Source organism: Gymnoscopelus microlampas, assembly GCF_963454915.1.
Source record: "Gymnoscopelus microlampas genome assembly, chromosome: 21".
Lineage (NCBI taxonomy): Eukaryota > Metazoa > Chordata > Actinopteri > Myctophiformes > Myctophidae > Gymnoscopelus > Gymnoscopelus microlampas.
In genome coordinates this window covers 8,085,365-8,103,384 of record NC_139958.1, presented here as the reverse complement: position 1 = coordinate 8,103,384, position 18,020 = coordinate 8,085,365, and the positions used below count along the sequence as shown (strand labels likewise).

General features: G+C 42.7%; 1 protein-coding gene across 4 annotated transcripts in view; it reads left to right on the top strand.

Annotated features, from left to right (window-relative positions):
• arhgef28a (Rho guanine nucleotide exchange factor (GEF) 28a) overlaps window positions 1-18,020 on the top strand; it is a 111,688-nt gene that overhangs the window by 82,626 nt on the left and 11,042 nt on the right. For all 4 annotated transcript variants that reach the window (XR_014600033.1, XR_014600034.1, XM_084047593.1 and 1 more), the window contains 5 exons: window positions 1,264-1,463; window positions 6,477-6,524; window positions 8,886-9,077; window positions 10,490-10,813; window positions 17,125-17,401. Coding sequence is in view for 2 of the 4 variants with exons in the window: in XM_084047593.1 (XP_083903719.1) it covers window positions 1,264-1,463; window positions 6,477-6,524; window positions 8,886-9,077; window positions 10,490-10,813; window positions 17,125-17,401 (1,041 nt within the window). In the remaining 2 variants the exon portion in view is untranslated. The remainder of the gene's footprint in view (window positions 1-1,263; window positions 1,464-6,476; window positions 6,525-8,885; window positions 9,078-10,489; window positions 10,814-17,124; window positions 17,402-18,020) is intronic.

The window sequence follows — 18,020 nt, the reverse complement described above, 5'->3', positions numbered from 1 at the left end:
ATTTTTCAAACTGCTCAAAATTGCGGAAAATCTAAGGGCGGAGCTTAATGGTCAAATCGATACGTGTGTTCCTCATGAGTCAAGGCACATGTGTAAGCAAGTTTCACGACTTTCGGCCAAACGAGGCATGACTTATGCCTGTTTAAAGTCTGCCTTTTCAAAAAATTGCTATAGCGCCCCCTTTTGGCCAATTGGAGTAAGATTGGTTTCAGTGATATTTGGAATGACCCTGTACATTTCTGCAAAGTTTCAAAGAAATGTGAGTCTGCATGTATGTTTTAGGCACAGATGAATAATTTTCATAAAACTGTAATAGTTAAAATCTATCTCCTCCTGGGATTTTTGAGCAATCTGCACGAAACGTTTAGCACTTGAACCTTGGACCACTGCCTACAAAAATTTCCAACGGATTTTCCATAAGTGAAAAAAATGCAGAAGTTAGGAGCCAATGACTGTTTTTCATATAATTCAAAATGGTGGGAGATCTAAAGGTCAGAGGTCAAAAGTCAGAGGGTGAAAGTTGTTCAGCATGAGGAGACGCATATGTGTATCCAAGTTTCATGGCTGTAGGTCAAACAGGGCATGAGTTGTACCTGGTCAAAGTTGGCATTTTCAATTGAGTGCTATAGCGCCACCTTTGGACGAAAGATTGTGAGATCTACCATATGGCCGAGTTTCGTAAAAAGCGACAGCGCGGTTCAGCCAGAACTGCGAAAAGTGGCAGAAGAAGAAGAAGTGACAGAATACTGCCAATAACAATACGTGTCCAGAGCAGAGCTCTGGCCCCGTAATAATTTATTAGGAAATAGTAGTTAAAAGGTTAAAGACTAAGAACACAAAGACTTTTCTTTATAGAAATAAAATGTAGAAACGGGGGATTAGGTAGGGATTGCGAGTCTGAAAAGGTGGGTTTTGGGTGTGGTTTTAAACGTGGCGAGGGTGGGGCCATCTTTGATGTGACCTGGGAGTGCGTTCGATCCATAGGGAGGGGGGGGGGCGGCAACTCAGAAGGCCCTGTCACCCCAGGTTCCTTTCTTTGTCCTGGGAATTGTCACGGAGCTTGGCATCACCCGACCCGAAGGAGCACAGAAGTGGCAAAAATTGCCGACCTGCAAGATCACATCGCGCACGCAAGCGCGCACACACACACACACACACACACACACACACACACACACACACACACACACACACACACACACACACACACACACACACACACACATTAATGTCTGTCCTCTCTCTCTCTCTCTCTCTCTCCAGCTGACAGCCTCCGAGCAACGCTGCGCTCCGGCGGTTGTTCAAAGGGTGGATGCTGTGACTCCTCCCACACGGAGAGCAGGGTCCCCGCGACACCGTCGCACGATGATGACACGTCACCCGCAGACCCCCGCGATGACCCCCCCGCTCTGCTGTCCCTCACTCACTGTCAACAAGGAGACCCCAATAGCATTCACCTCACGGTATATATCGTAATGTATTATATTATAATATAGCAGCCATTCTCAACCGCTTTCATTTCAAAGGACCCCCCTTCAGTTTGATAATGCATTACGGACCCCCCCATTTGATAGGATGTTTATCTCTGGGACCCCCCAATCTGCACTGTAAAATCCTCAGTGTTTATTTAATTCTGAGAGTGTACAAATGTTACCAAATGTTATCCATTTGTATACTCTCTCAGAGTTACAGACCTACTGTATAAATCATTTAGCTGGGGACCCCCTGAAACCCCCCCCCCCCCTCAAGGACCCCTAGGTGTCCATGGACCCGACGTTGAGAACTATTAACCCATTAAGACCTGGAACTGTGTCATTTTTAGATTTGAGCTAAAAAGCATTATTTTACACTTTGGGCTATTCAAAAATAGCAGATATACAAGCTCATAGCGCGGCACCGAGTGCCGCGCTACGAGCTTGTAGATCTGCTATTTTTGAAAAATCGTGAACATTTTTGCAAATCTTCTGAATATATATATTTTTAAAGCAAACATTTTTAACTCAAATCTTTGCTTCTGGGGGGTCCCTGGAACAAAACATTTTGATGGGGGTCCGTGGCCAAATACATATAATTTTGGGGGTCCTTGACATGAAAAAGTTTGAGTACCACTGACATAGAAACATACGTTTTTCAGAAAACTGTTTAGCTTTAGGAGCAAGGGGCAAGTCTTAGATATTTACAATGAGGCCGACACGGAAGCTTGTAAATGGCCAGAGTGGCGCTGTTTTACCCTGCGCCGACCTGCGGTGTCAGAAAGAATTTATTTTAACGCAAGTGAATGGGTTTTTTGACAAACTTTAGACTAGATTTTCTTACTGTAATAAAAAATGTCATAAATTCTATATGCTTCCAGTCGCTAGTTTAAAGTCTCCTTTCAATCATCAGGATATGCGTTTTGCTAAATTATGGTCCTATTTATTATAAAATTGACGATAAAGTAGGCTATTCTCTAGGAGGGGCGGGATGATTTGATTGACAAGCTACACAACCAATAGCATTCATTCCCCGCCCCCCGCTCTTGATTGACAAGCTACCCAACCAATAATCCTCTGGTCTCATTCTGACGCGTATTGAAAGATGGCGGACCTAGTCTTGGAACAATCGGCTTCATTTTCGGTCTGTAGAAAGCAGCGGAGTGGGTTTGTCCATCTCATTTATACAGTCTATGTTTAGGAGACATGTAGAATCGGCTTCAGGTCTCAATGGGTTAAACTATTAAAAAGATAAATAAGATAGTATCTTATCGAAGTGTCCTTGAGCACTTAACCCCCTAACCGCTCCGCCACGCCCCTCTGTCGGTTAGCCATCAGCAGGGTTGAGCCGAAATGTAATTTCCCCCGCGGGAGCAAGTAGGTCAATACTATTATTATAAGATGACACAAGTCCCGTGGATGGGCAGGTTTCTGAACTGTCCACATAGCTCTCCTCTGAGACACAGAGTGAGTCATCTTATAATGAGCATTAGTCTGTGATTAGTCTCGCGTCACCAGACTGTTGCCTCCCACAATTTACAAATGTTTCCGGCATACAGTCTGGGACTCGGAAGCTCTAAAAATGCTTAAGGGGAAAGCGGAAGCCCCTCCCCTACCCACTTCCGTTTTAGCATTGTGCAGTGGCGCAAAGGAGTCCGACTGGAATCAAAACAAAAAGTGTTAAATAATATAAATATGATATATGTATGAATATATATACAAATATATATATGTATCATATATGATACATATATGAATATAATGATAAACAATCCTCGCACAAATAACATGAATCTACCTATGACTCCCTATGCTTCCGCCTCGGTTCTGTTTCCACTGGGACTACAGGTCCGCGGGCACCGCGTCGTGATTGGTCGAATGTTTTTCCGGTCTGAGTAGCTTCCGTTAAGCAGCTTTCGGGAAGTGGAGTTCCAGACTCTATATAGCATTCAGAGATTGTGGAATAGTTGTCTGGTGACGCGAGACTAGTCTGTGATGGAAAAGGTACTACATCACCCTGTTCACACTCTTCACACCCTGTGTGAAGAGAGTGGTGCCTTTGATGAGCCCCGTATTGACCCCCGTATTGATGTTGTCATCAATGTTTGTTTATTGGACATACATACATACGGACGGACACACAAAGTCAGATATAGGAGTGGTTGGCACCACTCAAAAAATAGCAGATATACAAGCTCATAGCGCGGCACTCGATGCCACGCTATGAGCTTGTATATCTGCTATTTTTGAATAGCCCAAAGTATCCACAAGTTTCCTAGGGAATTGTGGTTTCCTAGGGCATCACTTCCTGTCGATTTGATCAGGAATCAGGGATCAAATTGACAGGAAGTGATGCCCACCATGCCCTCTAGGAAGCTTGTGGATAAAATAATGGTTATAGCTAAAAAAATATCTAAAATGACACAGTATGTGTTCCCGGCTTGAATGGGTTAACAGTAAAAGTATCAATACTGCAAAGAAGAAATACTCTGTTACAAGTAAAATTCCGGTGATAAAAATGTATTGGAGTAAAAGTACAAATGACCTACCAATTATACAAAGATGAGGTTGAAAATTGGGCGAAGTCCTCCTTTAAATAATCACGTCTTCATGCGGGCCTTGTCACCTGCTGTAACCTCTTTCCATTTCTACCCAGAAGTGAGTCTCAATACCGGCAATATAGTTTGTGTGAATAATTTAGAGTCATAATTTAGAATGACATCGTCTTAATGTGATGAATTAAAGATGAGCTCATGATAAAGGCAGAAGTCCATTAACGCATTCAATCCGGGCGATCCGGTGATTTTATATTTTATAAAAATAGCAGATATACAAGCTCGATCTGAGCTTGTATATCTGCTATTTTTCTTAGAAAAATCTTAGAATATATATATTTTTAAAGCGAACATTTGTAACTCAAATCTTTGCTTCTGGGGGTTTCCTGGAACGACATGTTTTGAGATGGGGGTCCGCGGCCAATGTTTTCTAAATCCTAACAGTATGTTGCTCCTATCACTGGTCATGGGCCGCGAAAATGTATTTGGCCGCGGACCCCCATCTCAAAATAGGTTGTTCCAGGGAGGGACCCCGCAGAAAAAAAAGTTTTTATTTTATTTTTATTTTTATTTTTTTATTTTTAAGCACAGGATAAAAATATACATTTCCGTTCAAATATATGGGTTGCTTCATTTTTTTCCAAAAACAAACAGACAGACATATACAGCTGCGTCAATTGTTACAGGTATAATGCATATAGTTTTCTGTTTTTTGGGGGGTTTGACCCCCAAATTTTTTCGGCCGCGTGCCCAGAATAGGTGTCCCTTATTTCATATGGTGACATTTCATTATTTCACATGTCAAAATGTACATTTTCTTATAACAATAACAATGTGTAGTGTGTTATAAAAAATCGAAAAAATCCAAAATAGGACAGACATTTTTACCTTGCGGCCCTTGCCTTGGTATTTTTCTGAGTGGCCCCTGAGCCATCTTAAGTTGAGTAGCCCTGCCCCAGAAGCACAGCTCGGAAGTTAAAACTGTTTGCTTTAAAACATATATATATATATTCAAAGATTTGCATAAATGTTCTTAAAATGACACAGATGCGTTCCCGGTCTTAATGGATTAAGTTCTCCTGGGTGTTTTTTCTGCCATTAAAAATTGATACGAACGGAGAGTTATTACAGTTTCCATGCCGCAGTGTGTGCTGCCGGCGGTCATATTTTATGGTGACCTGCAGTAAAGAGCGGATAATCGTTGCTGTCGGGCAGAAACCTTGTATCTCCGTATTTCAACTTTTTATGTTTCTTCCCCACTGTAAATGAATGCCCTTACTGTACGTCGCTGTACTACAGTGTCATGCAAAAGTGCATTTTTTCATTTTGCACAATTAACCCATTAAGACCTGGAACGCATCTGTGTCATTTTAGATGTCTTTGGCTATTCAAAAATAGCAGATATACAAGCTCATAGCGCTGCACCGAGTGCCGCGCTATGAGCTTGTAGATCTGCAATTTTTTTTTTACAAATACAGTATCTTTATTAGCTTCACAGTTTTGACATGAAATCAGTTAGACATTTTCTTTTTTCATTTTCTCCCTTTCCCCATCCCTCCCCCCATATTGTTATTGCTGTCACATTTTCCTTTTCAAGAAATAAAGACAAAAAATTCTGTAACAAATGCAGAGGAATAAAGAAATGTACCTGACAAAAACAACAAAACATGATTTAAAATTCTATTTGGACAATGGAATGTAATAGAAAATAAATAATACATATAATTTAAAAAGAAATGTTCACAATAAAAGCAGGAAAAAATAAGGAAAAATTTTTTTTTACAAAAGACGACAAAAACAAAAATAAACACACAAGACGAATTAATCAGATGCAAACGTCCCACACGCCCTTGTAAGCAACCCAGAGCTGGAATGCTATCATAAATCACAGTCTACCAGTCACATATCCCACCACAGATATACAGAGGTATTTTTGAAAAATAGTGAAAAAATATTTTTTTCACTTTTTTCAAAAAACTGTTAGGATTTAGAAAACATTTTAAGAATTGGACTTAATGGGTTAAGTTACAATCCACCAGTAGTATCTGTGTTCCTGTGTTGAACAAGGTGTGAAAACAAACACAGTCTAATCTCATCTGATCTCAGCCCGAAGGTGGAACACACATGTTGCACAATCACACACAATATGTTTGACTCAACTGAGAGGAACCAAGGATTAACCTACGACTAAAGACTTTTGAAACCATGTAATCATCAGATGAAAGACTCAGTAACCCAGCTAATCTATGTCTGTACTGTACATGTGTGTGTAATGTTTGTGTACTCTGTGTGTGTACTGTGTGTGTGTGTGTGTGTGTGTGTGTGTGTGTGTGTGTGTGTGTGTGTGTGTGTGTGTGTGTGTGTGTGTGTGTGTGTGTGTGTGTGTGTGTGTGTGTGTGTGTGTGTGTGTGTGTGTGTGTGTGTGTGCGTGTGTCTGATCTGTCAACAGGTGGCTCAGAGTGTCCAAAGCCTGACGCAGTTACTTTATAGTCTACAGGTGAGTAACTCACGATCTCATGACTTAAAGGACAGCTTTGTTTTTTTACAACCAAGGTTTATATTTTAGCTTGTAATTAAAGTAAATAAAAGATGAGTGTTATTTTTTTTTCATTTACTGCTTTTTATAGTTTTAGCAATTTTCATGATATTTTTTACAGTGGGCGGGGGCATTCTGTCCGGTAGCTAAATATGTATTTTTTACACAATAAAAAAGGTCCTGTGGTCTTTGATGGCCAGATGTGAGTTATTGGGGGCTAGAAGAGCTACTGTAAATAATAATAAGGAAAACGGCAGGTTATTATGTAAAAAAATACATATTTAGCCACCGGACAGAATGCCCCCGCCCACTGTAAAAAAGACAGCGAAAATTGCTAAAACTATAGAAAGCAGTACATTTAAATGTTTTAACACTCATCTTTTATTTACTTTAATTACAATCTAAAACATAAACCTTGGTTGTAAAAAACTAAAGTTGTCCTTTAACCACTCATCTTTTCCATATTCTTTCAAATACGTGTTATAGTTACTCGTATGATTGGACCTTACAACTGGTAGTCACTGGTACCAGATGTTTGGAGGCATTCGTTTCAGTTGTATCCATGTGTGTATGTTGATCAGAAGTGTGATTCACACTCACAGACCCTCCATAAGCATAAATGACCATACTTGCTAACCTATAGTAGCATGTACTGTATTCCAAAAAACAGCCGTATGCAAATCATCTGTGGCAAATGACATGCTGCCAGTTTGTTTACAGTACATTATGTAATTACATTTGGAAACAGGTGATACCCTATTCTGCCCTGCCGTGTGCTGGGGTTGCCTTGAAATACGGAATCGTCCCTTATTTGGAAATGACATGTCCCTCATTGAACTGATAACGGACACACTTTGTTCTTTATTTTTGGGAATCAATCAATGACACACATCTTAAAACTTCAAACAGCTCATATACTGTCCATATACTATAAGGTTAATATAAAAACTGGACATGCAGTATATACAGTGAGGCATCTATCTTTTTCTGGGCGTTTTCCGGTTGTTGGCAACCCTGCGACGTGTCAACTCGTGTCACCAAGACGTGCTAACTCGGACTTAATGATAATGAAAGAGGCATCATTATGTCTAATTCATTAATTACTTTGACTCTGAGGAAGGTCGCAAGACCGAAACGTCAGTCATTCTGTTATACTTGCACCGTACTAAATAAAAGGCCTAAATTGTCCGTGTTGCTCCAGCGTTCTCTCTTCCATCATTAATGACTTTGTTTCACACGACACAGTATCGCTTGCTGAAAGTGACTGACTGATTTTCACACACGCATGCATCGGAATTGACTTCATTTTCACATCACAGGTTTACAGGTGCAAACAAAGTGGGTGAAATTCGTTTTTTGTGCGAGCTCCATCGTTTTTTTATTTCCAGAAAGGAGAAAGAGCTAGGGGGGGGGACAGGGGAAGCAGGGGGAGAAAAAAAAGAAAAGACAAATCAAGAAAAGATATCTACATATAGCATATCCATCTGGTACAGTATGTACATGAGGCTAGACATAATGTGCATCAACATAGCAGCAGGTAATACAGTACATTACATTATATTAGACATTAGGGTGGAAAAACATAATATCAGTGAAACGCACGCGCGCTCGTGCATACGCGCACACACACACGCACACGCACACGCACACACACACGCACGCACACACATGCACACGCACACACACTTTTTTTCCTGCACTGAGTGACTCATTGAAATTCCAAACAAACAAGCCTGTTTGCGGTGAGAACAAACAGATTCTTTTTTTAGTTCCATCCCCAGGTTGCTTATTGTGTTCCAGCTCAGCTTCAGTAAACACAACTCAATCAGTAGCCTTAATCATCTGTATTGTCTGAAGCCGTACTGTAATGAGCAATGAGCTGCTGCAGAGACTAACACACCTATCATTGTCTTCCTGAGAGACCTGAGATACATTTCTTTTCATCTCACTGCATAGCGTCACATATATCATCTTTTAATGTTTGTCTATTAACTCATTCACTGCCAAGGACGATTTCGACGGCTTTTTTTTCCAAAGGGCCAGACTGACAAGGACGACTTTTACGACTTTTTGTGTTTTTAACAGTTTTTAAACTTTTGTGCGCGGCACGAAATGACGCGCAGTGAGCTTGTATATCTGCTATTTTTTAGCTGCCAAATTTAGCTGCGGACCCCCTATGAAACCCCACTAAGGACCGCTTGGGGGTCCACCAGGCTGTGGTCCCCGTACTGTTCAGAACCAGCGTGTTGTGCCGGCGCAGATCCCTTTGCAACGTGCCTCAGTGTGTCTCATGTCCTTCTCGTCCTCTTGTCCGTCCTCCAGGCGGCGGTGACCATTCAGGACACCTGCTACGAGGTCCAGCGGCTCCTCGTCCAGGAGAGCGAGCGCGGCCCGAGGCCACACCCCCCCTGCGCGTGGCGCAGCGCCCTGCAGGAGCAGGAGAAACAGCGGAACCTGGAGAAGCAGCGCGAGGAGGTGGCGAGCGTCCACCGCCTCAAAGGGCGCCTCCATCAGGCAAGGAGGATCAACCACTTTAGACCAGAGTTGTTCCCAAACTTTTTCATGTCAAGGACGCCCAAATTGATATGTATTTGGCTGCGGACCCCACGTCTTTTGTGCCAGGGACTCCCAGAAGCAAAGATTTGAGTTAAAATAAAAAAAATAAAAAACATATATTCAAAGTTTTCAAATATTTCAAGTGTTGAAACTTTTTCAAAAACAGCAGATCTACAAGCTATGAGCTTGGTTTTTGCTCTATTTTTTGAATGGTTAAAGTGGTTCAAATGATTGTGACGCTTAACGCTTTGTTACCCCACCTATTAACAGATTTTGCTGCTATTTTCCGCAACAGTTCCCCCCCTAGAAAATGGATGCTAGGGCTCTGGTGAAATGTCCCAGGTGCCACGACTGATTTCAGTAATTTTAGTAGATTAAAGAGTATTAGAACTGGTCAAACTAGAACTACAAAACCCTAAAGGTCTCGGATATGATGAAATCAAAGGTTAAATCCTCAATCTGTGATTTCTTCAACCGCTTGGCTGTATATAGAACAGCAAGAACATAGCTCTAGAATGATAATACCTAAACCAGTGGTTCTCAAACTTTTTCATGTCAAGGACCCCCCAAATCATATGTATTTGGCTACCGTCCCCCATCTCATATTTTGTGACGGGGACCCCCAGAATTAAAGATTTGAGTAAAACATTTTGGCTTTAAAAATATATATATATTCAAAGATTTGCGCACATTTTTAGCCATTTAAAAAAAATAGCAGATCTACAAGCTCATAGCGCGGCACTCGGTGCCACGCTACGAGCTTGTATATCTGCTATTTTTGAATAGCCAAAGTATAACGTAATATGGTTAAAGTGGTTAAAATGGTTGTTACACTAATTTAGTAACTAATTGTAACTGATTGGGTCCCCGGACCCCACTTTGAGAACCAATGCCCTAATATAAACCAGGGGTCTTCAACGTTTTCAGCCCAAGGACCCCCTAGCTGAGAGAGAGATGAAGCAGGGACCCCCCTCTATATTGTATAAAATTGTGTAGCAGATTAAACTTTCTTTTTTTTTTTACTTCGTCTGCTCTTTTTTTCCCTCTACACCTAATACCTCTTTGCCAAAAATAGCCGATCTACAAGCTCACAACGCCTCGCAGCGCGAGGCGTTGTGAGCTTGTAGATCGGCTATTTTTGCCTAATGTTCTCCTCAAAAAAGGGATGCTAGTTGTTAAGGTAAAAAAATATCATATCACACAAGGATTTGGCGGACCCCCTGTAGTAACTCTGAGGACCCCCTAGGGGTCCCGGACCCCCTGTTGAAGACCCCTGCCCTAAACATCATAATTCTACATATTGTGCTAATGGTAATTTCCCCCACACGATCAATAAAGGTCTATCTGTATCTACCTCTACGTATCTATAGGAGAGGCAGCGCTGGGAGAAGGAGAGCCAGGCCAGGACCAACCAGCAGAGGGAGCAAGAGAGCCAGCTGGAGGAGAGGGAGAGGCAGTGCCACCTGGAGGCCGAGCGGCTGCGGCGCGACAAGGAGGAGCTGGAGGAGCAGATGGAGGAGTACCAGCTGGGCCTGGAGAGGCTCCGGGAGGGCCAGAGGAGCGTGGAGAAGGAGCGCCACAGGCTGGACACCCAGCAGAGGCTCCTGCAGAGCTGGAGACACAGCCGCCAGAGGAGCCTGCCCTCCTCCGGCCACGTGGCTCCGGCCATGGTCATACCTCTGGATGGCCTGCAGGTGGGGCTATGATGAAGGAGGAGCAGCACAGTGTTTCTGACAAGCAGGAGTTCGGAATGTAGTGGCTAGAGCAGTGGTTCTCAAACTTTTTCATGTCAAGGACCCCCAAATTGACACTTATTAGCCCACGGACCCCCTTTTGAAAAGATATGCCAGGGACCCCCATAAGAGAAGATTTATACGGCTTTCTAGCAGTGATACTCAACCATTTTAATGTCAAGGACCCCCAGTTTGACATGTATTAGGCTACGGACCCCCATTTAATGGCATTTATATCTCTGCAACCCCAATTTATATTGTAAAATCAATGTTAATTTAACTCTGAGAGTGTACAAATGGAACCAAATGGACCCCATTTGGTTCCATTTGTACACTCTCAGAGTTACAGACCCATGAGGGTCTATTTGGTTCCTGTCCATCATTTAGCTGGGGACCCCCTGGAACCCCCTCAAGTCCCCCTGGGGGTCCCCGGACCCCACTTTGAGAACCAACGGGCTAGAGCAGTGGTTCTCAATTTGTTTTTATATCAAAGATCCCCATAACTCTATGGCGTACAAATGGGTCCATTTGGTCCCATTTGTACACTCTCAGAGTTACAGACCTGTAAGGGTCCATTTGGAACCCTCTCAAAGAACCCTTAGGGTCCCTGGACCCCACTTTGAGAACCACTGGGCTAGAGATACAGGATGAATTGGTAATCATATCCGTATCGATATACCACAACCTTTTAAAAGTTCTGTGGATGTACTATTTCTTTTTTAGTTTTCATAAAATGTTATCTAAATACCCTTTAATAAGTATTATTTGGGTACGATGGATGTAGTGCGTACACTATTACTGTATGTGTGCACCAGTGACATAGATGTAGTATTGTATGAACTAGGGGAATGCATGTAACATGCATTGTAACACCCAAGATTAGAACCTGTGTTGGTCTATACTCTATAGAGTGAAATCCAAACATCTACCGCTTAGTCCAAGAGGAAAACCCCTCTGGCCAGGGGAGATATTTAGGATTTCGGGCTTCAATGTTACAAAACCGTTGCAGAGAACAGTTGCAGCAGTCTGAATTACCCCATTGCAGGTCGTGCATCCCGGCTCATGGCGTTGCAAGTCATCGCAAACAAAAAGTTTTAACTTCATCAGAGGACATGTTGTTCACATAATCCTTTTATTACATGTTCTCTCTCTCTACGCCTTGACATGTCTGTCACCGTCTATCACAGTCAATCGGTCGCAGCTTGGGTGTGGGGACTGTCCAGTTGTCCTGGGTGTGGACTGTCCAGTTGTCCTGGGTGTGGACTGTCCAGTTGTCCTGGGTGTGGACTGTCCAGTTGTCCTGGGTGTGGACTGTCCAGTTGCAAACCAGGCAGTTTTAGGATTCTGTTGCAAGTCGTCGTGTTGCAAGTCGTTGCTCTGGACTAGTCTGGGCTTAACGCCCGACATTCAAACCCGGAGGTCCTGTGTTGGTCTAGGAGGGACATTTGAGCAGAAACCTCTTATTTCCATATTCTAACTTTTTGTGTGTTTTAATTAATGCCCTACTTGATCATACTACAGCGCCACACAATAAAGTAGCAGGTCTGCAAGCTCGAAACGAGGCGCATGCAAAGCAACGTGTTTTGGAGCTCGTAGATCTGCTACTTTTGCTACTTTTCAATTTGAATCCTGAAAAGGACATAATGAGGTTTCCAACCCGACAGTGACGATATATTATTAGACATTTGGGCTTCAGGCTGAGCTACTGCGCTACATTATATCTTGGGGTACTGTGTGGTTCTTATTGAGATAGCCTTTCTCATGCAGACAGAGGCCGGTCTGGCAGCCTGAGGCGTATCGCGGCCCATTCATTTCCACAGAGAGCAGCTTAATACATTAAGACCTGGAACTGTGTCATTTTTAGATTTGAGCTAAAAAGCATTATTTTACACTTTGGGCTATTCAAAAATAGCAGATATACAAGCTCATAGCGCGGCACCGAGTGCCGCGCTATGAACTTGTAGATCTGCTATTTTTGAAAAATTGTGAAAATGTGTGCAAATCTTTGAATATATATTTTTAAAGCGAACATTTTTAACTCAAATCTTTGCTTCTGGGGGTCCCTGGAACCAAATATTTTGATGGGGGTCCGCGGCCAAATACATATAATTTTGGGGGTCCTTGACATGAAAAGGATTGAACACCACTGATATAGAAACATACGTTTTTCAGAAAACTGTTGAGATTTAGGAGACATGTAGAATCGGCTTCAAGTCTCAATGGCTTAATACATGCTTGATATATGACCTGTGGTAATGAGAGTCATTACACCCTCCTACGTCTCTGCGGCTCCACAACTCCACTCGCTAATAAACAACTTAACGATTGATGATGATTAAACCTCTGCGGAAAGTAGAAAAATACATAAATTAAAGAAATCAGACAAAATAATTAAAAGCCAGAGCCAACGCGGTCGCAGAAAACCCCAATCGATCGTTTTCCAAAATAACTTCAGTGATTCATACAGACACTTTGTTTGAAAAGGGCAGTCAAATCCTGAGTATTAATGTTACTCTAAAGCAGTGGTTCTCAAACTTTTTCATGTCAAGGACCCTCAAATTGACACTTATTAGCCCGCGGACCCCCATTTCAAAAGATATGCCAGGGACCCCCATAAGAGATTTTTCACTGCTAGCTATCAGTGATTCTCAACCATTTTAATTTCAAGAGGACCCCCAGTTTGACATGCATTAGGACTACGGACCCCCATTTAATGGCATTTCTATCCTTGGGACTGGGAATTTATATTGTAAAATCAATGTTAATGTAACTCTGAGAGTGTACAAATGGAACCAAATGGACCCGTAAGGGTCCATTTGGTTCCATTTGTACACTCTCAGAGTTATAGACCCACATAGGGTCCATATGGTTCCTAACTATCCTCCATTTAGCTGGGGACCCCCTGGAACCCCCTCAGGTACCCCTGGGGGTCCCCGGACCCCACTTTGAGAACCAACGCTCTAAAGAGAGGGTACAAATGGAAGCAAAAAGGGTCTGACGCTTTTAATGTGTCAGGGCCCTTATGGGTCCATTTGGTTCCATGTGTACCCTCTCAGGGTTAAATAAACGGTGAGGATTTTGCAGGGTTAGGGCTCACCAGGTGTGTGTCCCCCAGAGGAACATTAGAACATTAGAATACAGACGAATGAGGAAGGTCACCTTACATGATTCTGTGTCCCCATCATTAATTTACTCCCCTGACCAGGCGTTCATGCATTCTGAAATTCATTCTGCTGACATTTCCATGGGCTTCATTCATTTTGATCCATCTGTTTGAGTGAATTATCAAACTACTAGTAGAGATGGGTAGCAACCAGATACTTTTACCCAGTTACATTTACTTAAGTAACGTTTTGTGTAAATTGTTCTTGTTAGAGTAGTTTTGATACCATATTTGTGAAGAAGGAAATGTTATGTTTACTTCTTTAGATTTGTGCCAAATGTAAAGAGGGGTGTCATTTGGGGTCCCAGGGGATCCCCTAGAGTTCGCATTTAACCTCAAATACTCTTCCTTTATTCAGATTTTCTCCACCTTTTGCAGATTAATCTAGATTGACCCTGAGTCTCAATCCATTGTAGATTTTCACAACATTTTGAAAAAAAATTGAACAATTTGGAATACATTGTATAAATAATTAACAACACAAATCTTTGCTTATGGGGTTTCTACAAAACATTTTCAGATGGGAGGGAGTCCGACACCAAATACATGAAAACGTTTCGAGAACCACTAAAGAGTAACAATACTTTTACTTGAGTACAGTTTTTGGCTGCTCTCTACCCTCCTGGGCTGACAGGGGCATGAGGGCTCGAAGCAATGAGAGACCCTTGTGTGTGTGTGTGTGTGTGTGTGTGTGTGTGTGTGTGTGTGTGTGTCGCTGTTAATGTTTAGCCTGAGGCTGCAGGTCAGGGGGTCACAGACAGATCAGGTGACATACACACCATCCTCTCAGCTCCTCTAATTAGCTCTGCTGAGCTCCATTGCTACGATGTGTGTGTACTTATATTACCATACATGTGAGCACCTTAATGTTCCCACAAGTATAGTAGAATTTGAGACTTAGACATTGTGTTTTTTCCGTGTCAAAAAAAAAAAGACATACATAGCCACATACAAAGAAAGAAAGAAAAACTGCCGTACAACAAAACAAACCCTAACCCCCCCCCCCCATGCCCTGAGGGGAGTAGAATAGGTTAGCTGTCCTCACTAGTATAGTAATACAAACGGGTGTGTAAGGCTAGGGGATGTTGATATAGAGAGGAGGGGGTTTGAAGTGAAGGAGAACAAGCAGGTTATTACAGAGGAGGACAGGGAGGAGGTGTTATTTTAGGGAGGGGGAATTGAACTCCCAACTCTGCCCTCAACATCAGACGTTCACACCTCGAGGCTTTAAATGAACCACTTCAGCCCTATAATTAACGATATTCATCATACTGTGAGCTTGTAGATCTGATATTTTAGAACCTTTAGAATTGTATTTTTTTGTTGTTGTCTATAATGACATTGCCAAAATAGGGAAGCCAGGTTGAAAGTGATTAATATTATAGTGAATGTTAGAAGATTATAGGGACCAAGCAGTTCAAAGATCAACCAGTAGGGGTCAGCAGTGACAAGACTACACACTAGAAATCACAGAATTGGCATGAGGACTAAACTGGGAGAAAATGGGGGGAGAAATGGCCAAAAAAATACATTAAAAGAGAAAAGTCAGGAAACAAGGATTTTGTTCTCTGGATTAAAGGGAATGTAGTTTTTTTTGTGTAACTAGGGCAATGCCAACTGCTGTGTAATTCATTTGTTATATCAATAATGTCAATGATTTGCCCGTAGCTTTAATTTATTCACCAGGACAATGAGAGAAAAGCATTTTATCAACCCTTTAACCCATTGAAATCATGTCATTTTCTCACAAGCTTGTATTTCTGCTATTTTTTTTACATTTTAGAAAAATTGTGTATAATGGGTATTTGTAGAATTTGCCTCAGGTCTTACCACATTAACCCTAGCATCCCTTGTTTTGGCAAAGATATTTAGCGTAGAGAGAGCTGAAAACCGGAGCGGGCCGCCCTACTACAGAGCCCTGGGGGGCTCCTGTCAGCTAAGTACAGGCTTTAAGTGGTTAATAGATTAACATTACTGTCAACAAGGAACTCCCCGTGGTGTAATAACTGTATAGTCCCAATGGGATTCCCTGTGTGTGCGTGTGTGTTCACACACACATACATGTATATGCACGCACACACACATCATTGGATTCATAATCCCATTCCCCCCGGGTATGCACTAGGAGACTGAAAAACAACTTCTTTTTAAGAACTGTCACAGCATTGATAGACTCACTTTACTTAATTTCCCCCTAAACTCACGCACGCACACACTAACACTCATACGCACACGCACACACACACACACACGTGACAAAACTTCACTTTGCTCAAGTGCAATATGGGCTCTTGGTCAAGTGCAATATCCAGTGGTTGGTCTCTTGTTGTCTAACTTCTTACTTTAGATATATTGTATGTATTATGGATGACCGTATCTTTTGACGACAGACTTTTATGACTTGTGACTATACACTCAGCCTGAATTTTCATTTCGTTTTCACTCCATTATTCAGTCTGAAAGCCCTCCTTGAGTGCAGCCGTTTTCTGAGATGCGGCCGTGGCCAAAGCGGGACTCTTTGGCGATTTGGTTCATACTGGGTTATCCTGACATGACTTATGACGAACCTAACAGTTTATTGCAGTGGTTCTCAAACTTTTTCATGTCAAGGACCCCCAAATTGACACTTAAAACGGAACCCCCATTTGAATAGATATGCCAGGGGCAGGGACCCCCATAAGAGAAGTTTTTTACGGCTCTATAGCAGTGATTCTCAACCATTTTATTTTCAAGGACCCCCAGTTTGACATGCATTAGGGCTACGGACCCCCATTTAATGGCATTTCTATCTCTGGGACCCCAATTCATATTGTAAAATCAATGTTAATCTAACTCTGAGAGTGTACAAATGGAACCAAATGGACCCGTTAGGGTCCATTTGGTTCCATTTGTACACACTCAGAGTTACAGACCCATAAGGGTCCATTTGGTTCCTGTCCATCATTTAGCTGGGTACCCCCTGGAACCCCCTCAAGTACCTCTGGGGGTCCCCGGACCCCACTTTGAGAACCAACGGTTTATTGCATAATGCTGCTGTATTTGCATGATGATGCTGCTATTTGAAGTGAATGCACTAAACAAAAAACTTCATTTGCACCAATCACATCAGGACTCGGTGTCAGGCGGGCGTGCTGCTGACGACAGCTCGGTGTTTGTGAACGAGGCTGCGTTCGCCGCCAGCACCGCCCCGAACAACCGTCATCACCTCCTGCACCACCACACAGGAAGTGACCACACAGGAAGTGACCCCGCCGCCGCCGCCGTGCACAACAGCCTCAACACTCTGCTGGCCAGGTCCAACCACCGGGGGCGCTGTTCCGCAGAAGCCCCGGGATGGACGGCGGCAAGGACAGGCTTCCTCTGCACACCTACTGGAGCGATGGGAGGTGAGACCAACACCCAATCAAAATGTCTCGTTATTATCTGACTAATTAACTCATTGACTGCCACTGACGAGTGCCACCCGTCAGTTGGCCCGAGGGGTGCAAGGTTGCCAGATCTGCTTATTATAATTTCCCCGCAAGATTTTATTTGAAAATAGCCGATCTACAAGCTCACAACAATAACAAAGTTGTGAGCTTGTAGATCTGCTATTTTCAAATAGCTGATGTATATGTTAAAAGTGCTCATGTGGCCCATAGTCGCTTCTTTTGGGCTGGTTTTCCTAGACCTGGTTTGCTTGTTTCTCTCACAGAATCTGGCAACACTGCCGAGGGGGGCGGGATTAATGGACTGTGACATCAAAGTTCACCTGCTAATCACAGCACTTTTCTGAGCCTAATTATTCAGAAAACCCCCAGAGCACAGAAAATCCACTGGATGTTCAAAGTTCCGTTTTTCTGGGTGTAATTGAGCCCCCCCCCCCCACAAAAATGTGGTGACATGAAACCTATAAGGGGAGTTCCAGGGGGTCCCCGACAAAACGGAACAAAAAAAAAATCGATGTTGCTGTCGGGCAGAAACCTCTTCTCGCCCCATTTTAACTTTTTGTTTATGTGCACGCAC